A 25,269-nucleotide genomic window follows, 5' to 3' on the forward strand; every position below is an offset into this window, starting at 1 on the left:
CGAGGTAAGCTGAACGCGCCACTCAACTCACCTCGCCCCCGTCGCGTCCATGTACACGGGGCTTTAGTGTCGAAAAGGCGCGCGTGGTGTAAGTTTTTGAGAATTGGCGAGGCTGGCGCCGGGCGCTCTTCGTCGTCGACGGGTCGTTCGCCTCGACGATGGTCGCCTGGGCTGGCAGCGTCTCTTCCCGTGGTCTGTTCAGGCGGGCGGCGGCGCCCCTTTAGTCTGGGCGGGGATTAGCAACGACGCGCTCTTTGTCCCGGCGCGCGCGCAGACAAGGCGCCAAGGCGAGGACGCGGGAGGAGGTTAGCCGCGGAAGACCGCTCCAAGCCGTCGGCTTGGCTTTTGGGCAGATGCCGCTCGCTGAACGTAATGGTGTGTCTACTTTAGGACGCAGACGTCCTGTATTTGCTCGTCGGGTGTAATAGCGTGCGTGGGAAACGCACTATGAGTATATAAGAGAGAGGGTTGGGTCACGTGACCGCAGGTGGGGACACATGTGTGATTGGCTGGTTCCTGTGGTCAATCAATAGTTTCTATTAATTGTTTGAAAGGTTTTTTCTCTCTTTCTTGTACGCCCCCTTCTTGGAGGCGGGGTTTTTGGTATCAAAACCGGAGTGCTGGGTTTGGTCCAGGGTCGGTCGAGAGGGGATCTAGTTCAGTATAGATCTTGGCCGAACAGGCTGCTGCTGTCAGAGTGACAATGTAACCGTCACTTTGACCTGAGTAATGCAAATAGTGTAAATTTGGAGTGATGAAAATAGTGTAAATAAACCTAATATCCAGCAAGGAAGTCAGTCCCCATCCCTCACCCGCTCCAAGCATCGGTCGTCTGTCATCGGAGCGAGTCGAGATCGTCCTCTCGGCTCGCGCATTAAAAGAACATCACTATTTCGTCTCCATCAGTTCGCCAAGAAGATGGAGAGGCGAAATTTAACTTATTTACCGAGTAGAGTTACAGTCAAGGTGAAATAGAGTTGCCCCCGCGCTAAATAATTAGGCAAGAAATGAATAAAATATGTTGTAGTGCTTACTCAATAACCCACACTACCTTGCCCAGGCAAGTTCGGAGGCTAAAAGTGCACTGCGAGCTCAGAAAGTTATCTGAACTATTTGAGGCGGGCGTTTTGGGAGCGGGTTGAAACGGGAAGGGTGTTTTTGGAACAGGTTGAAATAGAAAGCGGTCAAACGGGAAGGGCGTTTTGGGAACGGGCGCACACGGGACGGGCCAAACGGGAAGGGCGTTTCAGAAATGGGTTCATGCGGGACGGGTTAAAACGGGAATGGGTTGTTTCGGGCTACACCCCTTGAGTGTCGGCACTTATTGCTGCCTTCATTCAACGAGCCCCTCATTTCGAATTCTGATTCGCTGATTCTGAAAGAGACTTTCCTTCGTAAGGGCAAAGGCCATTTTTGCCCTGACTAAGGCAAGTCTCTTTGCTCAAACATTGGGAACATTCGTGATCGCTACCTTGTTCGAAGGTTTCCTTTCTTGCGTTCCCCACCTTCTCCCAGGTGTTATTGGTCTCTGTATTTCTCTCTCTCTCTCTCTCTCTCTCTCTCTCTCTCTCTCTCTCTCTATATATATATATATATATATATATATATATATATATATATATATATATATATATATATATATATATATATATATATATATATATATATATATATATATATATATATATATATATATATATAGCGAATCAGAATAGGAAATGAGGGGCTCGTTGAAAATAACACAGAAATAAGGGTTGGCAGTCGAGAAAACCTCGGAAAGCAAAGGGGAGGATGTGGTAGATCATTGAAACAGATTAAGAATTTGGAAAGAAAGAAAGAAAGGGAAGAAAAAATGCCCGCCAGGTGGGATCCGAACCCACGACCTCCAGAATACCGGTCTGGTGCGATCGCACCAGACCGGTATTCGCACCAGACCGGCGATCGCACCAGACCGGTATTCCGGAGGTCGTGGGTTCGGATCCCACCTGGCGGGCATTTTTTCTTCACTTTCTTTCTTTCTTTCCAAATTCTTAATCTGTTTCAATGATCTACCACATCCTCCCCTTTGCTTTCCGAGGTTTTCTCGACTGCCAACCCTTATTTCTGTGTTATATATATATATATATATATATATATATATATATATATATATATATATATATATATATATATATATATATACATATATATATATATATATATATATATATATATATATATATATATATATATATATATATATATATATATATATATATATATATATATATATATATATATATATAGAAGAAAACGGTTGACTCACGATTAACGTTTAGACTGGAGGAGCAGTCTTCAGCATAAGTGGTCCTCCAGTCGAAACGGTATTACAACACTGTTTTTGTGTTTAAACGTGAGTCAAACATTTTCACAAATATTTCTTCGGGCTCTGTGAGTGCTCTTTAATGTCTTTCAAAGAATTTTACGTTTAATAAAAAAAGAATACTTGTAAATACTCGTTGAAGTGGGGATGATTAGTATGCAGTATGCCCGAATAACGAGAACCTAAGGGTCTGCAGGTTTATACGAAGCCTGTCAGGTTAGGCCAAATCATGGGCTATGCGGTAAATGAATTTCCGGTGACGTGAATCCCTACGGGGCCTGATAAACGTCGATAAATAAAGGAATAACTGCAAAAGCATGGCGTTCTCTGAAACATTTTGTCGGCCGAACGTCACGTTTATAAAACCACGCTCATTGCAGGCTGTCCGCACATTCATATGAAATTACCAGACAGTTCCCTAATATAGCGTTATTCTGAGCGCATCAATGTACCTTTTATTGTCGTTTATACGTAGCACGTTGAATCCCTGAATTAAATATATTTGGATATAAGGTTGGTTGGTTTATCACCCCAGTATCAGATGTGTCAGTAATTTGTGTTTTCTGCGGTATTTTCAATTACTAAGCATCTACATACTTACGAATTCGTTTTGATTTACAATCCCAAATTCACTTAGACACACACTTACCTCTTCATATTTATCTTCCGCCCTTAATAGAACCACGTAAAACGCTTTCAAGACAACTCATGAAGACTTTTCATTAATTACATACTTTATTTCCAGAATTTTTTGTTTTCCCGGAGTCTTGCTGGTTCTCTAGCGTAATGAGCAAATCAATCAATATCGTGTACGGTTTGAATATTGGCTCGCAGGGAGTGGTTTTAAAGCTTGATGTTCTGCAGTACTCCGTTCAGGCAATTCTAGGGAAAAGGAAGAGGGGAAAAAATGAATACAGTTGACAGAAAAACAGTGCTGATACTAATTCCTTTTGCGGTTTTAGCAGCATTCGCAGCGAAACAGCCTGATCTAGAGGTATTTACCCCTTTTTGCGGTGTATGCTGTTCCATTCATTGGGAAGAGAAAGCCAAACTGGAAGCGGTCAACTGCCATTTAAGTTTAAGCTTAGTTATAAGCCCTTACAACTGGTCCTCAAGGGCAGTACTCTGCTACGTTTACATGTAGTAATTGCTTTGTTCTGTCCCTTGTGAATATCTTAAGGTAATCCGGTCTCGCTAAATGTTCTCAGCAGCTCAACTTTGAAGTCGAGCTCCGTGTGCCATGCCAATTAGGTTAACTCCCTCGTTGCGCGTCTGAGAAATGAAAAGTAGATCTTGCTGGAAACTTTGGATACTCACCATTACTGTGGAATTGAAGTTCTGGAATAGAAATTACAAAATATAAGAGTAAAACAAATAGTTTTCGTACAAACTCCTACTCTATACTCAATAATTCACATTTATTTCGTGGTAGCATATCATTTCGGGGTTTTCTATGTACTATTTGTTTATTTTAATATTCATTTTTGTCCTGTCTTTCTTATTAACATTCTGCACCAAACTTCCATTTTGCAAGGTGATGCAGGGTTCGAGAGAATATACTCTTATATTTTGGCGAGATTAGAGCAAGGTTCTGTCTGGAGTGCCGTCCGACGGTATTATAAGCCCTCCCCTAAAGCGACGTTCACAGACATTTCGACAAAAAAATTCCACGTCTAGCAGTACTCCCCCCCCCCCTTTAACGTAACGTAACGTAACCTAACTTAATACAGTCGATCCCGGATATATCGAAACCGGATATATGGAATTATTGCGTATATCGAACAGTCCAAATGTCTCCTTGGAAATCCTATGCTGAAGTATAGCACTTCTGTAAGCATGTGTCGAACTCTTGTTCGCCGTCACATTTCACGTATCGAACGCCGCGCCGCAAGTGCCCCAGGATGTGCGCTTCTCCTCACGGAGGTGTGGGCGATGAAGATGACTTCTGGCGCGCCGCGTCGCTTCGGTGGCCTTCAACACCTGCTCGACCTGCTCGATGCGGTATCATGCGGATAGCCTCGTGACAGCGAGAACATGGATTGTCATTGGACGCGAAACGTGAAGGGGAGACCGACGGGAGGCGTTGTGACCCAGTGGCGGCTCTGCTGGTATGGAGACTGGTGTGGCGTGGTGAGGGTTTTAAAGACTATAGTCTTTCTTGGGCTGCTTAAACCCAGAAATTTTGGTCTGTCTGTCTGTCTCTTTGTCTGTCTGTCTGCCTGCCTGTCTGTCTGTCTGTCTGTGTGTGACTCGATTCAGCCACCCGGCCAAAGTGAAACGAAAGCTGCGCGATAGTCTTATATACTTACAGCCGACACTAAACGTCTAAGTCCCGTGTCAGTGTTCATACTTGTCAACATTGTTGAACAAGAACAAAACAATACGCAAATATAAAGCAGCAAATCAATACCAAAGTGGTATTTGCAGTGTTCCTTTATTAAGCAATTCATGAATGCTTGGTTTTTGCGCTAGCAAATCAAATACTACATCAATGCACACATAATGGAAAAGTATGTAGCATCTGTGCTGCTTTCATTCTGCGATCGGTTTTCACAAAATAACAATGCTCAATTCGGCTTTACACCAAACAAAAATACAACTTCCTTGTTAGAACAGCTATCCGATTGCATAAATAGTTCGATAGAAAACAACCGAGTAGTTCTGGCTTTAATGTTAGATTTAACAAAGGCTTTCGATACCATAGACCGCAATATTATGCTGAAGAAGTTGCAATATCTAGGCTTTAGGGGGCATTTTTCAAAATTCTTTTCAAGCTACTTCACTGAGAGATTTCAGTGCGTTAGACTAGGAGAAACGTATAGCAGTTTCGAGCCACTAAAATATGGAGTACCTCAGGGCAGTACATTAGGGCCATTGCTTTTCAACATTTATGTTACAGACCTCGGCCTTCTACCATTAAATTCAAACATTTTTCAGTATGCGGATGACACTGCAATTATTATAGATGTTCCCAACGTTGATAAAGGGTTTGAATGTCTACAAAGCGATATTCTGACACTATTTGATTGGTTTCAGGAAAATTGTATTTTTGTAAATAAGCAGAAAACAAAGCTTATCTGCTTTAGGAATCCACATAAAGTTTTAACATTAAGTAGCAGGATTTTATTGCATTCTTCTGACTGTAACCCCTGCCATTGCCCGCCTTTACCACTTGAAACAACTGTAAAGTATTTAGGTATGTATTTTGATCAGTGTTTAACATGGCAAAGCCACGTTAAACATATATGTAACAAATTAAGGTCAATTGCTGCAATGATGTATCACCTCCGAGGTAGAGCTCCGTTCAAAGTTAAGCTTACAGTATATAAGGCGCTAGCTGAATCTTTGCTCTCGTATGGGATCACATTATACGGTACTTGCTCGGAAAACAAAAAACAAGAAAATAATCGAGTCATTCGAAAAATGGTCAAAAGCATAACCTACGGTACAGCTTTAGATAGCGTTGGTACAAAGGAAAAATACCAAGCCCAGGGTATACTATCAATGAAAGAACTGTTTAAATGTGTAGTGTTGAAGAATCACTATTTCACAAAAGAGTTTCGAGTTGCGGTACGAAAGAGTGTGGCATTGCGAAAAACCGAAAGGTATGTAAAACCACGAGCGTACACTAACTACGGAAAAAGAGTACGGAACTACTATGTTCCGGAAATATTCAATGAATTAACTGATGAACTATGCACGATAAACACGAAATGGAAACTGAACAAAGCAATTGCAAAACGGTGTGGTGGTTTAATAAACACTGAGTAGGTAATGCCACTTGACATGTGGCGATTTGTTTACCGCCTTGTGTTCAGTTTGTTTGTATTCATGTTACTTTATGTCTGTACTCTTTCGAAGTCGAATTGAATTGTATCCCTGTAAAAGAGTGTACTATTGGTATATTCATTTCATGAGAGTTCTGTAACATTTAATTTTGTTTGATGACTTTTTGGGAGCAAGAAGACGCTCCTTTCGTGTGTGAGTTTTATGTGTTGTTTTGTTTTATGCACTGCGAAGTGTTCAGTGCATATACGAAAGTATTATTGCGTTACTTTTCATGAAAATGTGTTGTTGTTTCACAAACTGCCTGGTCTCTTTACAAGCACTGCGTGCTTAGATTGACCAGAAAATTAATCCTGTACAGAAGATGGATAAATAAAAATGAATGAATGAATGAATGAATGAATGAATGAATGAATGAATGAATGAATGAATGAATGAATGAATGAATGAATGAATGAATGAATGAATGAATGAATGAATGAATGAACGAACTGCACAAAATCGTCACCTGCTGTTTTCCGCGTTACTTTAGCTTCTGGCGGTATTTAAGAAATCAAATCGCAACACCAACGAAAGGTTCCACTAGATCGGTTCCACGCGAGGCAGCCGGCCTGGAGCAGTGGAACGCGGTAAATTTAAATTCACTTGAGCAAACCTTGAGTGTATTTACCTTGCGTGACGGTAGAGGACCAGCATGAGATGTGAGCGGGAAGGCAAAGGGAGGCATTTACTTGGCAAATGTCGACAAAGGCTATCGTCTTTTGTCGACATTTGCAACGAAAGGATCAGATACGCGGTCAATTTTTTTGTTCGCATGGTAGCGTGTCTTCGGAGCCATGGCCCCGAAAACAACGAAATAATTTGGATTTAGCGACAGGTGAAGGCCTGTGAAAAGTATCCGTCGGTTCGAGAGGCATTTGAAACTCGAAATTCCTCGCAGTACCTTTGCGCCGGCACTGCGCATCAAGCTGGAGTAAATGAAGGCAGTGCAGCGCGGCCGTTCATGGAGCGAGCCGTGTGCGTGTTCCTGCAACGAATTCATCAAAGCGGCTTCTTTGCACCTCCTGACTAGGGGTATTCGGACACAGAAGACAACGGTGATTAGTGCCTCTAGAATGAATTAGAGAGCTGTCAGCGTTCCCAACCCCCATTCCGGATGCCTCAACAGCACAAACGTTCGTGAGTGTTGACAACAACGTGAGGTTGTGTTGAACCGCAAGGCAGCGCCGTCGCGGTGGAGATTGGCGTTTCCGTAGAAGCGGACCTCACACCTCTGTTACACGACCGTCTGAAAGAACATTTCAGTCGGAAGTCCTTCGAAATTTCAAATGCCATTCGAACTAGAACGGAGTTCCGCCGATCTACACGACAATTGTCAAAGGCAGTTGAAAGTTTCCGCCCACGTCCGCCATGTTTTAGGGTCGCCACTGCTTCCCTGTTTGGTTCTCGACAAAAATTAACTTTAGAGTTAAAATTTACAAAAAGGAAACAAATATTTGGAATCAAATTGATAACAAGCTACAAGCGCGCACAAAATATGCACAAAACAGCCAGTACGTTTTTTTTCTTTTTTCTCACTGCTGGTGTTGAGAGTACCACGTTACTTTAAAATCGTAGCGAGAGCGATAGAGAACAAAAACAAGTAAAAATTATGGAGGTCGTGCACTGTAAACATGACGTTTCACTCGCAAATAATTTTTTTGTACTTACAGCATGCAGATACTGCGCCAGAGATTGAGACTGTTAGAGTTTCCAAGGCCTTTGAGAACCTCAAATGTCGTCGGTGGTGCTCCTTTTACTCAAATGGCATTTCAGTCAAAGGCCTTTGAGAAACGTCGTGTAGCAGCTCAAAGTAGTCGTTTGAGTCATATGATGTTCTACTCATAAGCCTTCGAAGCGCTCCTGTATCACGGGTATTAGCGACCCCGACGACGTTCTCAACAGCATACAGCAGCGGACATTGCGTCCGCATTCAGCGTAATTCCCGGCCGTGGCGGCGCAGAGGACAACGCCGGGGTTACGAATTTGAATGGCGTTAGCAAGCATCAAGACGGGTTTGTGAACTTCATGCCGCAGAAGGTAAAGCAAGCGAAGCCCACGGGCTTGTGTCGTGCTCAATAAAGTGCTGGGGTCGTAGCTCGGTGTTTCGTATTTCCGTGCTTTGAGGAACAAATTGGGAAGCTACCGCTTGCCACAATCTCGAAAAGCTCCGTGTTCAAATAAGCTTCAGAGGGCAGTGGAGTGTTCAGATAAGCTTCAGAGGGGCTTATTTTATATTTCAAATTATTGATACATCTATTTCGCCATCCCCTTCGAGTTTGATGTATCCGGGATGGACTGTGTAACCAAAAGAACACATAAAAATTATTTTAAACACCGAAAGCTAAACTAAGCTATGAAAATTTTAATAAAAGTAAAGATGTAGAACATAAAAGAGGCAAGAGCTGGACTCGGACCAACGCCCTTAGTAACGGGAAGATAAGACGGAACCTCTACAACACAACGAGAGACGCCCTGGTCTGTGTCAGCCCAGTCTCAAATATTCGATTGTCGCCGGACAGCACCCTAGCCATGGCTGTTGCGCTGAGCTAGAGTGCCACCGGAAAACACTGAAACACTTGCCCACGCCGTAATTAATAGCCTGAATGACCCCCCTGTTAACTCTCTAAACATCCGCACAAGCACTCCTGCAGCGGCAGAGGAGGCGGCAATAGCGCTCGCACTAAGAACCCGGCAGACACCTACAATTATAATCACCGATTCGAAAACGGCCATCCAAAACTTTGCCCGCGGGTGCATATCGTCCATGGCGTCCAAAATTCTCCTTCGAAATTCCCCGTCCTCCCTGGTTGACATCGTCTGGACCCCGGCGCACACTGGTTTGAGGGGCAATGATGCAGCGCACAATGCAGCACGAGGATTGACCATCCGTGCCGGCGCCAGCCTCGTCCTCTACCACGGCGCCAGGTAAGCCAGGGATCAGTTACGGCATTAGCGCCTCTCTCGCCGTCGATACCCTCCTGCCCACCCTGAGCTAACCAACCATCGGGAGCTCCTATGGGGACTCCTGCAGACAAACTCTTTGGCCTGCCGAGCACTCTTGCATCGCATTCACACCTCGCAATTCCCCTCGCCACTCGCCAGACTGTCCACTCTGTGGGGACCTAGCCACACTGGTCCACTCTATGTGGGCCTGCCCTCAAGATCCCATTCCCTCCATAGTAAGTGACGAGCAGTGGTAGGGAGCGCTGGGCAGCTCGGACCTAGAGGTGCAGGTAGTTATGATCACCCGCGCTGACAACGTCGCCGCCGGCCTCAAACCGACGGCCACACCGCTCCCGCGAACCCGGTTAATGCTCAATAAAGTAATCTCTCCCTCTCACTCTCTCTCTCTGCGTTGGGGCAAACACCCTTAGCTTGCGATACGTGTGTCTGCTTACAAGAATGAGAGGGTTGTGCATGAAGTGTAAGCACAAAAAATGGTATACAGGTGATATGTTGCACGATAAATTGACGAGGGTGCACGTCGCTGATATAAAACTTGCCCGTCTACGGGAAACAGTAAGAAATGTCGTTGAGCTGTTTAATAGTACCGCTTACCAGCTGGCGTCCAAGGCATTCCATCTGTGTGCATATCAAGAAAATGTATTAGAGGATGCAGTCCTTTCCACAGGCAGATGAAAAGTTGGGAAGAGAAAACATTGCAAATATTTTTTTTTTTTGCACCCGAAAGAGGCCTGCATTTATTACAAAACTCACCATTTGGTCCATAGGCTGCGATTTGCAAGCTTGGACACCCTGGACAATAAACGAAATTTTAATATTCGGACCGACGTATCTGACAGTATCACCAGAGAATGCACTAAAATACAAATTCCCAACGTATGAGAATTTAAAAAAACACTCGTTGAAAGTAGCAGAATATCTCACCTTCATAAATTTCATTGGATCACCTTGCCCGCCCTTCTTATTCATTAGGTCGCCGAGGTTGACTTTACCAAAGCATGTCATAGCTTTCTTCATTAGCTCTAAACCTGCATTGAAAGAGAAACAACTGGTTAACCCCTGACTTCGGTAAACGAAACATACCAGGTTTTTAATACATTCTATTTCGTGAACTACGCTATCGCAAAACTAAGCATTTGGGGGTGGTGGTGGTGGCAAAACGTTTATTGAGCTTAAAGGGAAGGGGTATAAGGGCGTGGTTAGCCTCCTAAGACCAGGAGGCCTCTTGTCCGGGCTGCCTCCAGTGCGCGCCGTACCAGGGCGACCTGGCGCTCCGGTGCGGAGCTGGTCAGCTCGGACTCCCACTGCTCAGGGGAAAGGGAGGGGTGGGGATGTGGGTGTTGGGGGCAGGAGAAGACGAGGTGGTAGGTGTTGAGAGGGATGTGACAATGTGGGCAGTCGGGTGGAAAGAGGGAAGGGGAAATGTGGGATAGAATGATGTGGTTAAAGTATGTTTCGGTTTGTGGTCGGCGGTGGATGTAGGCCTGTTGGGCGGTATGGGAAGGGGGGAAGGGCGGGTATCGCTGTCGGGAGTTAGTGTGGTGGGAGAGGATGGAGTTGTACGTGGGGTCGAGAGGTGTCAGGGCTGCTGGGTCGGGGGGTGGGGGAGTTATTTGGTCGAGGCTAGGCGAGGGAAGTGCCCGGGTAATGAGTGCGCGGGCTGCGGCATGCCCCGCCTCATTCCCTGCCATGCCGGAGTGGCCGGGGGTGCAGACAATGGAGATGTCAATGTCTTCAGGGAGGCGTTGAAGGAGGTGAATGGCTGCTGGCGGGGCGAGGCCGGCTTGATAGAGGCGGCAGGCTTGCTGCGAGTCGGTTAGTATGGTCAGGTAGGGTTGGTGGCAGTGGGTCAGGGCAGCGTGGGCGATGGCGAGGGACTCGGCGGTGAGCGTGGGGATGTGGCGGTAGGAGGCCGCGGTGGGGAAACGGCCCTCGTTGTTGAGGACTGCGATGGTGGTGCAGTGGCGGGTTGAGGACTGCGCTATGTCGGTATAGCGGACGTTGGGATCCGAGCCGTAGCGGTTTTCGAGGAATCGGACGCGGGCGTTGCGGCGGCCTGGTTGTAGATGGGGTGCATATGCTTGGGGACGGGAGGCACGTGGATGCGTTGACGAATGGAGAGGGGAATACGTTGGGGCGCGTGTGGGGTGGCAGGGGCCGTGCGTCCGATGACCGGAAGTACCCGTCGACCAGCCGGTGTGAGGGAGAGTCGGTGCAGGAGGGAAGTGCGTTGGGCTCCTGAGATTTCTGTGAGGGTATTGTGGAGGCCAAGCTGGAGGAGGCGTGTGTTGGAGGTGTAGGTATAGGGAGGCCTAAGGCTGCTTTGTAGGTCAAACGGATCAGAGCGTCCAGATTTGGTAAAAAAAAATTAAAGCCGTTCCACTCAGTGTGAAAGCTGTCAGTGCAGAGCAGTGATTCGCCATAATAGCCTGTACCACCGTTATCCGCTCACTGCTACCACACCATGGAATTCATATTTCCCGCCTTCGCAGTGCTCGCGCGCCCCCTGCCTGAAACTGCGCCAGCGGGAGTTTTGTTCTTTTTGTGCTTGCTTTTCCTCTTGCACGTGCCGACGTTGCGCTGTCACAGTTGTTCGCTTACTATCGTAAAAACCAACGCAACGAGTGTTCCTAACTAAATGAACGCGGGCGCGGCCGGTTAATTACGCATATTTTGCTTCAAATGTACCTGCAGTTTTCTTTGCGCTAAACAACGAGGAGATGTAGGACAAGCGCCAGGGGTTCATGAGTTTCGAACGCTTATGGCTATATAAACCGCTTGAATTTCGAAGCCACTGGGGTACGCCGCGAACGACAGCGTTACCACGGGACGCCCCGTTGCTCTACTTGGGTCCAGCGGGAGAGCTACGACGACAAGACGCGCACCTAAAGTGCTCTGCACTTTAAAAAAAAAACCCCTTTCGCCGCTTTTATTATTCTGGAGGGGGCCCAACAAAATGATTTGCCTGCCAGCAAGGGAAATGTTTCTGCAATTCGCTTTTTAAGTAGTTTCAATACAGACCAAGAAAGAGAAGGAGACGTAAACAATTCGCAACATCAACGTGGTGTTGATGTGGCGAACATCAGCGCGGGCCAGTCAGGAGAGGGGAGGCCGTTTTTTTTTCTTTTCGTGGAATGCCACAGAAGAAGTGGTCGACGCTTAATTCCTACCGTTGCACCGGCGTTGTTACTGATGGTGATGCCACTACACGAATGCTTAAAAACCGAAACCTGTATGTCTGTGTGAATCTGTTTTGTCTAGTTTGCTTACTGTCGTAGGTGGAAGGACGAAGTGTACGAGTATCTGTTTTTGCCTGTTTCTATAGCGCTAAAGCGCGCTATTCCTATAATCTCCAACAGCGTAATCATAGTACACAGAAGACCTGTGGTAATCCTCCGTGCTCTGTGCCTTTGGTCTCATCTTCAACGCGTGGATTCATAAAATTTCATTGCTCCAATAACCAACCGGAACACATTAACGTCATGACAGACGATAAGCTTTGTAGGGCGTCCTAAAAAATAAAAAGAAGCCTGGTAGGAAAATGGCTGGCCTTAAACTCTTGTCTTGGGATGACTACTTTTTCAAAAAGGCAGCGACTTGCTTTCTAATACACGATGGATTTAAATTCAGTTTTGCATTCAAGAGCAATACGCACGTGGGTGGCGGTCATTATATGGCCTGTCAGTTCGCTTCCCGATTGCCCAACTGAATTTCCTACAGCGCTTTACGCAGATAACTTTTAGTCGCCAATTATATTATACGCTTAATCGACCGGATATAGGGGAAACCCCCAGGGTGGAGTAAGTTTCTATGAAGGAAAGTTTGACATCCACCCGAATGCAGCCAAACGGCTATAAAGGAAAACTAACAACTTTCTCAGAAACTTCGCAGTTGAAGAAAAATTCGTCCTGGTCGAGGACGAATTTTATTTTATATTAACTTACTCTTCCGGGGGGTTTCGGCTAAATCTGGTCGACTAACACCGGTCCTTCACTTCGAGTTGTTGATCAATTCGCGCTCGCGCTACAAACGGATAGCCTCCTGGATATCTCAGTTGGTAGAGCGACTGCTTCGGTCAAGCGGTGGTCCCGGGTTCGAATCCTGGACCAGGACGAACTTTTCTTCAACCGCGAAGTTTCTGGGAAAGCTCTTAGCTTTCCTTTGTAGCCGTTTGGCTGCATTCGGGTGGATGTCATACTTTCCTTCATAATATACGCTTGTTAGGAATGATGCGTGATATTTAAATGCTTGCCGTGAAACGCAGATGCATGTCTCAGCACTCAATGTGGCTAGTAAAGAATGGAAGCTCTTTTCAACGGGGACGTTGGTAAGGATATCATGAGGAACAAGTTCGTCCGAAGCTGGTCCTACTGCACTATGCAGCAGGCGCGAGATGTTTATTGCGGCCGAATTGGCCATGAATTTCTTTACCACAACTGTCAAATTTATGTTTTCCCATTTACAACAACAACAAAAGGTTTTTACGATTTCTTTGGCGCTTTCTGCTGAAAGTCAAAGTTTCTAGAACGCAATTTTACAGCCGTTTTCCATTGATTTTAGCATGTATTCTATTACTACCGACATTACAAAGACGTTCCAGTTCTCTTTGCTTTGCTGGTTTAACTAAAGGTTACAATAGCCCCTATGCTACCGCACAGGCTTAGAAGCAATTTCTATGCACACCACGAATGGGGCATGCAAAACCATTCAGTGGCTGCTACTTGAAAACGCAGTCAGGTAGGCAGAGTTTAGTGTGTTGAACTATGGCAAGCCGGCTTTTGCCCTAAGGCATACGTTATTGCGGTTTCCTGTCGTAAATACCATATTCGTATAGCCAAAGGGGCCGCGGGAAGTGTTAAAAATCTCGAACAAACTCGAGAGATAGCCACGTATACGGGGCAGACGACGCTCCATGCCATCATGCAATGAGTTGGCCAGAGCGGGGTGTTCACCTAACCCGCTTCAACATTTGCCTATTTGGCCTCCCGATGGTCTTAAGGTTTCAACAGGAATCCCATTCTGCACCAAAAAATACGCACATTCGGGTCAGTCACATGTCATCACTCAGCGCCATTTAGCCCTACGTCGGGCTACCAAAAGATACACTGCTGTCGTTTGCACAGGCCCCTCGTACGCTCGTGGCTTCGTTCCATCAATGCCGCCACTGTACGACGACCCCGCTGCAGGCTTCCTTTACTAAGGCACCCCTGGTTTGGTAGGTCTTTAACAAACTGTGACAGCTTGGAGCCACGCAAGCCGAAGCTCTGCAACTGTGCTTATGCCTGCGAGCTGGACACTGCCCATGGCTAAAAGCTTTCCGGTTTTCACCTGTACTTTGATATTTGCTTATTTCTTAGCACATGTAGCAAGCAGTTCTGTAAGCAAGGCTGAAGTCTGCTAGATCTCTTTCTCGCCCAGAGTAAAAAAAGCTACTCGCCAGACGAAGTCGATTAACCCAGGAAAAGATCATTATTAACAGGAATTACTGGCAGTTAAATGTGCTAACGTGATATCAAGTTTTATGTCCAAAAGGCTCGGTATCAAAAGGTTAAAAAATACAACGTACTGTTTCATTAAATTGGCATGGTTCTGCTCAACCAACTGCTGAGAACGGAACTTCGCTGGTTAGGTCGACCGCGAAAGATTTTCACAAAGCCAAATAGCAAGAGCGCCCTTTGTCGAATTGTGAAAAGGCGGACGTAGAACAAGTGAACGCCGGGACTGCATGACATAAACATTACTTATAGCCCCCGTTGGTTCCCATTACATGTCCTCGTGGGTGGATTGATATCGTACCACGATATCCACAAACGAATACGGTGTCATTCTAGCAACAGATACCTTTTCCGATGTCAAACTGGCCGTTGGTGTGCGCGACGCATGCGAGGAGTCCAGTTATAATGACGACTGCGGCAAACCTCATGTTTGGTTCGTAGTAAAAGACGGTTCGATCGCTCTTCGTTTACCGTGCCCGGTCACCGCGTTCTCGTCAGCCTTCAAACGCTGGGGGAGTACGCACCGCTAAGCGACACTTCCCTGGCAGCTTCTCTTCTAGTCATTTGTAATTCCTTTGCGCTGCTTTTAGAGGGATGCTGCCCACTTGCGTGAGCTTCGTGGCCCAGACGAACATGTTGCACCGAGTTGACACGCTGAAGACAGCATCGCGTGTGAGTTCTTGCTTCCTTCCGCTTACAAGAAAAGTTTCGGCCAGAGTCTTTTATTTTTGTAGAAGGCATTTCTTTCCCTCGTTCTTACCAAGACAAAGCTCGTTTCCCCGGTCGGAAGCACGCACATCGTGTAAAAAGGCTTGAACACCTGAGCATGCGGAAACAATTTAAATGCGTTGCGCGTACAGCGTCCGCCACTAAAAATTCTTGGTTGATGCTAGCCCCTCTCAGCCCTAAAATATCTGAATAAAAATGACTCAGGTTTAACACTTATGAACTTATATTAAGACGTGCAAGGCATGGCTCTGTCCTTCACGTCCTTTGCCTAAGTGTTTGGCACTTGAAAGTTCTATCATAGATTACCAACTAGTTCGGACCCACACGTTGCTAACTACTAACATTAGTTACCCCGTGCTAGAGAAACAAAAACTTTGTGCACACAATGTTGCGTGAACGTTGGCCTCTGCTTGAGATTTCGGAGCCTGCCATCTAGCAATGAGTCATTCCACCCCAGACGTGCAAGACAGTACGCTCGAGCATCTCAGTTTACATTATAAAAAAAATCACGCCATATCCACGGAATGAATGATGATAAATGGGGCGCAGCTCGAGAGGGGGAGATCATCGGTAACCGTAACTCTCCCGTGAAAGTTCGCCCATTACATCATTAAGAAAGACGTAAGACTGTGTGCGTACATTGTACAAATCAACTTTTATTTTGTTCTTTTATTTTGTTCTTGTTCGTTTGTTGTTGTTGTTGTAGGGTTCGTGAGGCTGCAAGCAAGCGCTCGTATCGGCAGGCAAACCCCGACGCAGTGAGAGCTCGCGAGGCGGCTGCAAAACGCATCAAGCGAGCTCAGTCCGAAGCTGCCGACGCGCGGTTTAAGCGCGACTTTCTAGACGAGATGCTTAAATTTAAATTTAAATTTAAATTTAAATTTAAATGCGTTGCGCGTACAGCGTCCGCCACTAAAAATTCTTGGTTGATGCTAGCCCCTCTCAGCCCTAAAATATCTGAATAAAAATGACTCAGGCCTCTCTTTCGCGCACGGCGGGATCCTGTCAGCGAGCGCGCGCTGCCGCCGCCCTGCGCGCCCTCCGCTCCGCAGCCTTGTCAACAACCACCTCCTCCATCCGGTGACTCGTTGCGAAAGAGGGTGTGTGGTTATATATATAAGTGAAGTGGGAGGAAGCCACCCGGTAACTGTCTATCTTAGGATGACACCTCAACCGGGAGGAGAATAATGAGAGGATAGGGAGGGAAGGAGGTGAGAGAGAAGTAAAGGATAGTGTATTTATAGAGGAATGAGGAGGGGGGTTGGGAGGGGGAGGGGATTATAGGAAGGTATGAAGGGGCGTTTCGGTCAGGAAGGTGATGAGGGACCGGAGTGCTTTCTCTTGTACTGAGGGGTGGGCCTTGGGAAATAGGAGATCTGTGGGCGTGGTGTGAGTCAGGCGTAATGAGACGAACGTTGCCAAGAGTTTGGAGCGTGGACCGGAGTATTGTGGGCATTCTAGTAGGAGATGTTGGAGCGTCTCTTCAGCTGTGCAATTGCGACAGCTAGCCTTGTCTGCGATGCCGAGCCTGTGGAGACGGGAGGCGTCCCGATGGGAGCCAACTCGGAGACGGAGGAGGAGGCCCATTTCATGGCGGGAAAGGCCCTTGTATGGTAGGGGATGGAAATAGAGGCCTGATGCGATGCGAGGGTCGGGGTGTAGGGAGCAGAGTTCTCTACGAATGATGAGACGGGCCTCGTCTATCCGGGCTACGTCGGTGCATGGGGTCGTGGAAGCGCGTCAACAGCGATTGCCTTTTATAGTGTCAGTCACGTGCGAGTGACGTCATCATGACGTCACTCACACCAGCGCCACCTGCGAGTGAGTCATCGAACTAGGCGGTCACGTAGCGCCACCATCGAGTGAGTCATCGAACTAGGTGGTCACGTACCACGAGATACAAGGGATGGACAGACCCACGGCTTTAGGAACTTCGCCCCTAAAAATTATGGCCCGTCACTTCGGTACACTGTTCCTTCTCGTAATATTTTTTTAGGAATTGTTTCTCTCTCTTTCACAGCGATTTGAATATCGTAGGTGTGAACAAAACTTAGGTGTCGAAAAGAAGTCTCCTACATAAGGTATTATATGGAGCGCGGTAATACGATTCCAGCTGGTAGAAAAAGAACCGCGCTTTCTTGCAACAACGCATTTACAGCTGCTAGTAGGTCTCAAAATGGGCTTCTCAGGGAAGCAGTGCAGAGTTTCGGGCCCTATTTAGACATTGTTTACAGCTGTTACAACTTTTTCAGAGACAAGGCAGCTGCATACTTTGAAGCAAGCACAATGCAGCTGCATCATCTGAAGTACACACAAACAGCCCTAACGGCGCGCCATGGATGCCGAAAATAAAGAACCAAGCGCCGGCAAAGTAGCGTTTTCATGCGCTTGATTTGTGTGTTTCCCTAGTCTTCGTTCCTCTGAGCTCAGTTAGGGCAGTGTTTCATGTACCAGTCCTTAACCCTCGCTTAGTCACGTAGTTCGTTTGTGCTGAACCGTGCGCACAGATAGCCCAGCCACAGTTGGGCGATATGGCGCAGGCCAAGCAGCCGATTCACTCCGTCCTAGTCACGTGGTACCGCAGCGGTGGAGATCCGAGCAAGCGAAGGCCGGCGAAACTTGCTTGCCGGCGCCTCAGGGTCATCGCGGCGCGATGAATGACCTTGAAAGATGTAGTGCAGTAGAGCTTTCGCTCGAAAAATCAGAATTTCTTTAGGACAGTTTAGTGTAAGCCTCATCAGTAACTACCTTGTACTTGTATTTAGAGGGATTCGGGGAACTGAGAGGTTGGAGTCCAGTCTGAGGACAAGGCGTCAGTAACATCTTGGAGGGCGGAGAGCCCAGTTAGTGACACTTCGTCTTCCTTCCAGCATTGTGGACTGGTTAGGGAGCCCCGACAAAAACGGTACGACGGTACTAGGGCATCCCCTTTACCGCCCCAAGTACGCTGCAAACGTCAATGCATTCCACACCACCTGATTTTCAACAGAAGGAATGGTGATCTCAGCGTTCGATCATTATGCTGGACTCCGTACTTTTGGCGTACCTTACATTTCCCTTCCCGTTTCATGACATACACTATAAAAAAGGGTGTGGTAGTTTCTCCCTTAAGGGTGAAACAGGAATGTATCATATATTGCTCCCTAAAAGGTAGAAAAAATCCCCCTTTAACAGGGAGAAGCGCGTTTCTCCCCCTAGGAATGGAGGAAGATTTCTCCCTTTCGTGAGCTAATGGAGGAGCGTTCCTCCCCTGGCAGCACAACCCGAGCAATGCATGTTATGCGAGAAAGGCCTAGCGAGCTGATCGGTTTGAGGACCGAGGAAGTACCAATAGGTAGGTACTGTGGCTTAAAATGGGCCTAAAATACCCAAAACATTACCTACCGCGCACCAGAACTTGGGTTAGCAAGCCATGACGCCAATCGTATATGCATGCGCGACGTGCATCCGTCCCGCTAAGCGCTCCCGTCCACGATTCCGCGAACGCGCCGCTGTAAACAGAGCAGAAGTCATAATGACTGCATTCAAAATGCTTTCTTTATTTCCCAAACGCTTGTAATCCTGCCGTTCACCGATTCGCGAGATCACAAACATCCAATGCGGCCGTTAGAGAGCGACTAGTTCTTGTTAGTCGCCTTACCTTGCTACAACCCATGCATCAAAACGCAGATCATCTGCAATCGCGCGGATACGCCGAATCCGTCCGAGCAAAGAGATGACACTGCTCGCCATCTAGCGAGCTCGAATCGTAAACGTTTAAAAAGGACCGATAGATGAAGCAAAAAAAAAAAAAAACAGTTGGGAGGAGGAGGGGCAGCTACTAAGCATCACTATCAGTGGGCGCTTACACCAAAGCGTTTCTTCTATGGCTGACGTATATATAGCAACCTTACAGAGGCCGCAGGCTGGCGGGAACAAGTTGGGAAGAAACGTAGCACAACACAGCAACATACACTTCATTAAAGGCATTGTCAACGCGCAATACATGCAATAGACAACAGCGCAAGCATAATACACGTATACAATACACATTGCACAACACATAGTACATTTTTCACGTGCCCGCAAAGCACAACTACACCTTAAACAGCCACAAATTATTTATACCACTGATAGCAGAGCGGGCAATAGGAAAAATGAGCTTATTGTTTGTTTCGAATAACCCACAGCAATGCGTGAGCTTCAGCTGTTGTTTGTTGCTTCGTGAAATGTAACTCGTGCAACCTTTTATTAGTTTCAGGTTTTGTAAGAAGTAGTAAAATAGCTCAAAGAAGAACAAAAAACGTGTAACGAAACAGTACGGCGGGTATGTTTGAGTGATGACATTGCCTTCGCTCTTTTAGCGAAGAGCGCACCGCTGGTCTGGCAACTATTCGAAATGCTACCAAAGATGCTGCAGGGGTCTTTTTGTTGTTGGTCACTGAAGCATCAATATGCTGCTATCCCTGCTATCCATCCTCGTTGATAAAGAAATGGGCAGTTTAGTATAATCGCTGCCCTGTTTTACCCTTGGGAGTGAGTAGAAAGCGTCCACAAATGCGGTGGTAACGTCGAAATGGGCGCAGGGGAGTCGTACCCAGCAAGCATGCAGCGGCTACCACGGAATGTGCTCGAAATACACGGCTGGAAAAGCGTGCGTTCGCGTGGCGAGCACATGTTGTTAAAAAAAGAAAACATTGAGAGGACAAGGAAGCACCAAATTGCAGGGGCGATGTTGCACAGAATATTCGCGTACGCCCGATCGGCGAGAGCCGTTGTGCAAGGAAGAACGATTTCGCCATCGCCGTCGGCGCCAACGGCAGATCGCAGACGACAGGGGAGAATGTATGCTCCCCGTCTCCGTGTTTCGTAGGGGCCGTACAGAGGGCGCTACGTGTAATGAGCTAAAGGGAGAAACTCGCTGGGCTGGGGGAGAAAACGCGCATTATTCTCCCTTTTTCTACCCTTTTTTCTAAGAGTGTAGATTTAACCCCTCAATTTAAATGGTGGCGTTTTGCTCCTAAGCACGTATCAATATGCTCTGTTCACGGCTTCTATCTGTGCCATGTTTCTGCATAATATTTTATAGCTTCGCTTCAGGTGACGCTTAAAAAATCATCTGATAAATCGATACATCACACAGGCTTTGTCAGGGAAGCCGATGCAGTAACGTGCGCAAAACGTTTTGTGCCTGCTACAGAGGATGCATGGGCATTACTATACAAGGTGATCAAAATTAAGTCGACGGGATTTTTTTTTAAATTAGGCAGTTAGATTTACGTGAAGACCACCTATACAGTGAGGTTATGCGCCCAGGAGGACACACAACTAGGTGGTAATGATTTATGTCGCTGGGTTAATCGACTAAAAATCGAATAATTAACTTTTTTGTGGCTGCAGTAAGCACGCATGTTTGCATTGAAAATTTAAACGCAATCGGTTTCCACGCAGTGTCATTTGGCAGAATTCTTCTAGCGCATTCGTACTGCGATATATACAACTGCGAAGTTTAATTGCCGTTCGCATGATTACGCATGCTAGACAGCGAAGAGCGACCCAAAGCTCCTCCGTTTTGTGACGTGCCTGCTGTGCACGAGTACGACAATAATGTGGAGGCATAGGCAAAAGTGATAACTGGCACCCTTTCATTCTTGGATGGCGTTATCGCAATCAGATGTACTCGTAACCGCTATCGAAGCACAGAAAAAAAGGGAGGCGCTTTGCGCTCCTTTCTTTCTTTCTTTACTCGCGATGTTTGTAAATGAACCGCGCCCCATCTACCCACCTTTAACGAAATAGAACACGTTCCACACCAAACAAAACTTCTTGGAGGGACTTAATTATGCTTAAGTGTATTGAAGGCAAAAGTCCTGTGTCAATAATTAACGACAATCTTTGTATGCCTCAATGCTGGTGACGTTGCACTTGAAAGCACTGCAGGAGAGCCAACTTTCTCTTAAAGTGATGATGATCCTGCACGTGGAGTGAAAGAAAGTCGTAACGCAAAGTTTTCTATGGTCGAAAGCCAATGTCTTCAAAGTTCAAGGTCAAAGTTCGATATCGAAATCGTTAAGCCTAGAACACGTTGCAGGAAATGCAACAACTTACACGATGGGTTTTCACAAAGGAATATCACGCGCATCAGGTGAAAACGCTTCCCTCGCGCTATGAAGCTGACGTCTATCCGATTACGCCATTCCCACACAGTCGAAGCAGTCTAGACTTCGACGTTGTTTTACACAGGTTGCATGGAGGAGAGCTTCACGTTTTCGCAATCCTCCTCTGAAAAAAAGGCTCTAATTTTTTACTTATTTACTGATGCATAGTGTCTACGTCTCCCTCATAGCTTTCTTTTGTTTGCTGTTCGGCGCCAATTACTTCGATGGGCTTCTTTTATTCCCGGCCGCGGCGACCGCTTTTCTTATGGAGGCGAAAAGGAAAAACGCCCGTGAGTCCGAGATTTCGGCGCACGTTAAAAATCCCCAGGTGGTCAAAATTAATCCGGAGCAATCCACTACGGCGTGCCTCATCGCCGGCATTGCGTCGGCGCGTTTTAACCCCACAATCCAATGAACAAAAGCAACTGAAAATTCTAGGCGAGAGTAACCAATGCCGATGATATTGAGAATCGATTAGAATTGTGACTGAAGAGCGTGACGGCAGAGCAAACATTCCGGCGGCAGAACCCCGTTTCGGCAGTTAGGGATGATAGAAGAGCCGGAACCGATAAAGGTATCCCCAGACTACGAAGGAAGCGACACCTCAAAAAGCTGATGTCTGGGAGTTGAAACTCGCCGACAGGTCAAAAGTTAGTGGTCGACATACTCGTCCTTATTACAGTAGCTGCGCAGAGCTGTTTACGCCAGACTAGACCTGTGTAGGTACCTATTTAATCGTGGTACATGACAGTGAAGGCCCGTAATAATAACCTCTAGGCTGCGGGAAGGGCACCATTCAGATTTTCACGAGGATTTTAGATGGCAGAAATCCCTCAAAGGCAGTCATACTAACTCTTGCTGGCCTTTAAGCTCCAACAACCTGCGGTGCTTTTGAGCTGTTAGTAAAGGTGTTGGCATAATGACATCTACAACAGGCCCGGAAAGTGGGAACCTTGCTAGAGAGTCTGCAGCTTCCTTAGAAGTGAGCCGCTCATGTCCGCGAACCGAAAGAAGGTGAATTTCAGTAAGACGAGGCGGCAGCAATAATCTAGACATTCGTAGGCCATCCTGTAAGAAACGGGTAAGCATACAGTAAGAGAATACGAAATTATGATGGGAGACAACATCGATATATCCAACTTGCGCAGGGCCTAGAAACTTTCAGCGCAGAATATGGGGATGAAATACCCAGACGAACCAAACAGAATCAGTTGGGCACCATACTAGAACTTCTTCTGTTCCCAGTTTACGCGGTGACCTCCCCATGAGCGTTGCATCTAATGACATGCTATTATGTACCGATGATTTCATCACCTGTAGAACTATAATTGCTAACTAGTATTAGCATTACAAGACGGTGTTTGTCTTTTTGAAATCTGTCTCAAAAACTGCTTGATTTCGGTAATTGTGAAACAAACCTCTGCATATCTCTTCCACCGCCATCGCAATTATGCGTAAACAAAGATAAATATTTCGTTGTTCCCACCTACTCTGATTTAGGCCGAACTTGTCACGTTAACAACATGAAGAACTCCAACATTGTCCTTGGCTATCTACGCCGTAATATCTCATTTCATTTAATTTCATTTCATTAATTGCATCCTTAAAGGCCCGAGGGCATTGCATAAGGGGGGGGGGGCAAAAATACTCAGTGACTGTGTACAATTTGATGGAGACAAACAATACACATTATACAATAGTAAACGTTATAGTTATACAATATTGGCCTAGACTAACGTTCGGTACAATTACTTGCTTACTTCGGTCTTATTCGGCGTAAATACTTGTTTTTGGCCTTCGCCAAGTCTATTTGATGAAACCACTACGATATGTCCAGCATCGCACCACTAAATTTGATTCTTTCAGGATACTGATACCAGTGCAGTATACCGGCATAAAATTGAACTTAACCTTTCTACGCTTCTTTCTTGCTGTAAGATAGCTTGACTGTGTGTTATTCAGTTAGTCGTTAACTCACAGTCACCTGAAAATCCGGACATCCAACCAGCTTCCCGCATTTGCCGCAGTCGTCATTTTAACGCTGTTTTTATCCGTAACTAACAAGTTTCGATATTGTTTCTCACTACATATTCCCGGTACTGAATTTGCAAAGATACTGCATGTTCATTATCGCCGGCCAATCCAGCTTCAAGAAGACAGTGAATAAGAACCACCATACTTGATGTAAGGCCATGTGCTGTTACCGTGAATGCTCCTACATCTCTTTCATGCTTCGTACCATATCCACCATTCATGAAACATTTTGATGAGGCATTTAAGGAATAATAAGTAAATAAAAATAGGGCTCATCCCTCTTTCATAGGAATCGGTAAAACACGAACGTGAAAGGTGCCTTCACAGGAGCAGTGGAATGTTAAAGGAACCTCCTTCATGTTCGAAGGGTTCGAGAGCCTGACCCCCCAAGACGAAGTGACGCCGACAAGCAAGAAACCGAAAAAATAACGAGTTTATTCCGGGACAACAAAAACAAAACTGATGCACATAGAAACAGTAGCTTCAAACACGAAGGTCATGGGAACCACGCCAGCGTGGAGGCTGCCTCAATTCACGCGTGTCCCCGGTACACGAAGGCGCTGGCATCGAGACGCCAACTGTCGGCGCTCATTAGCGTCATGATGCGCTACTTCGCTTCGCCGCTCCTAGATGGCAGCAATATCTGAATGAGTCATTGGAAAGGGCAAGGATAAGCGCGTCGGTAGAGGTGCTCACGTGTGTGCTCATATAGCGCAGTCGTTAGAGCACCACGTACCTCTCTTTGTGGCAAGAGGGGTCGAGTGGCATGAGCTCGAATGTGGGCGCTGCAGCGTCCATAGCACATTTTCTGGCGACGTCACTTCCGCGACGGAAATTACGGGAGTGGGATCTTGGTGTACCCGGCCAAAAAACACTTTTGTGTTAAAAAACCATTTTGTTCACCAAATTCAGCGTAGGCAAAAGATGAGGAAAATTGAGGAGGGTAGATATCTAACGGAATAGTCGAAAGCAACCTGAGGGTCTCTTGAGCGTACTAGGCACAAAAAACACACCAGATAATTATTATTGCGCAAGGCTTGGAAAGCTTTTATTTGTAGACACAATCAGGAGGGGTATGCCGCCCCACGAATTCAGTGCTGACGTGGGCTAGCTTTGGCTGTGCAGCTTCATCGCGCATTCCTGAAACAAATGAGAACATAAATTTATTAGCATGACATTATCACCTGTAGGTATGTTGCCGGTTGTTAAATTAGCCCTGGCCACTTTCCACAATGCGACGTAACGTTGATGGATAATAAGACAACGATAAGGGTGTGCTGCACAATACCTATATTTGTCTACACTAAAAATATATATTGCGGCTTTCTAGCAGGCAAACGTAACAAATCCGCCGTTAACTCGCACGCAGTGTTGAACGGATTTACTACAAAGTGTGACATGCGCGCCTTCAGCGGTTGTTCCAAAGTATACTGCCGCGGATCACGTGAACAATGACTGAGCTTCTAGATGAGCCATCCTGATATGATACATTGGCTTGCCAGTAGCACGTGTGTATTATTGAAGATCCACGCATCGTGAAAAATTTTACGGTCCCTCGCGTAGCTAATAAATACCGAGTTCGTCCGGTTGGTTCTCATTATTTCTGCTCTATAATAGTGAGGAATTTTAAAGGCATTTTTATGGCCGGATCACAGGATTTTTTGCACTCCCATTTGGGTATTGAACCCACCTTGTTAAGTATATTTAGAACTCACTCGAA

At 46.3% G+C, this 25,269-nt stretch overlaps 1 protein-coding gene and 1 long non-coding RNA gene across 3 annotated transcripts in view; both read right to left on the minus strand.

The window, feature by feature from the left end:
- Positions 1-3,075: 3,075 nt before the first annotated feature.
- LOC144144404 (uncharacterized) lies at positions 3,076-15,217 on the minus strand. Its single transcript, XM_077675836.1, has 6 exons — positions 14,996-15,217; positions 10,079-10,182; positions 9,908-9,946; positions 9,749-9,772; positions 3,680-3,700; positions 3,076-3,244 (listed from the first exon to the last, which is right to left on the minus strand). Exons 1-6 carry the CDS (start codon positions 15,075-15,077, stop codon positions 3,206-3,208), a joined length of 309 nt encoding a protein of 102 aa, XP_077531962.1. The 5' UTR covers positions 15,078-15,217; the 3' UTR covers positions 3,076-3,205.
- Positions 15,218-24,505: 9,288 nt separating this feature from the next.
- Positions 24,506-25,269, minus strand: part of LOC144144409 (uncharacterized) — an 84,292-nt gene continuing 83,528 nt past the window's right edge. Inside the window, exon 7 of one of the 2 annotated variants that reach the window (XR_013317246.1) lies at positions 24,506-24,689. This is a non-coding gene — a long non-coding RNA (uncharacterized LOC144144409). The remainder of the gene's footprint in view (positions 24,690-25,269) is intronic. The other variant, XR_013317245.1, reaches the window with a different exon arrangement.

Source organism: Haemaphysalis longicornis, unplaced genomic scaffold, assembly GCF_048455015.1.
Source record: "Haemaphysalis longicornis isolate Haplotype H1 unplaced genomic scaffold, Haemaphysalis longicornis Haplotype H1 scaffold_7, whole genome shotgun sequence".
NCBI lineage: Eukaryota > Metazoa > Arthropoda > Arachnida > Ixodida > Ixodidae > Haemaphysalis > Haemaphysalis longicornis.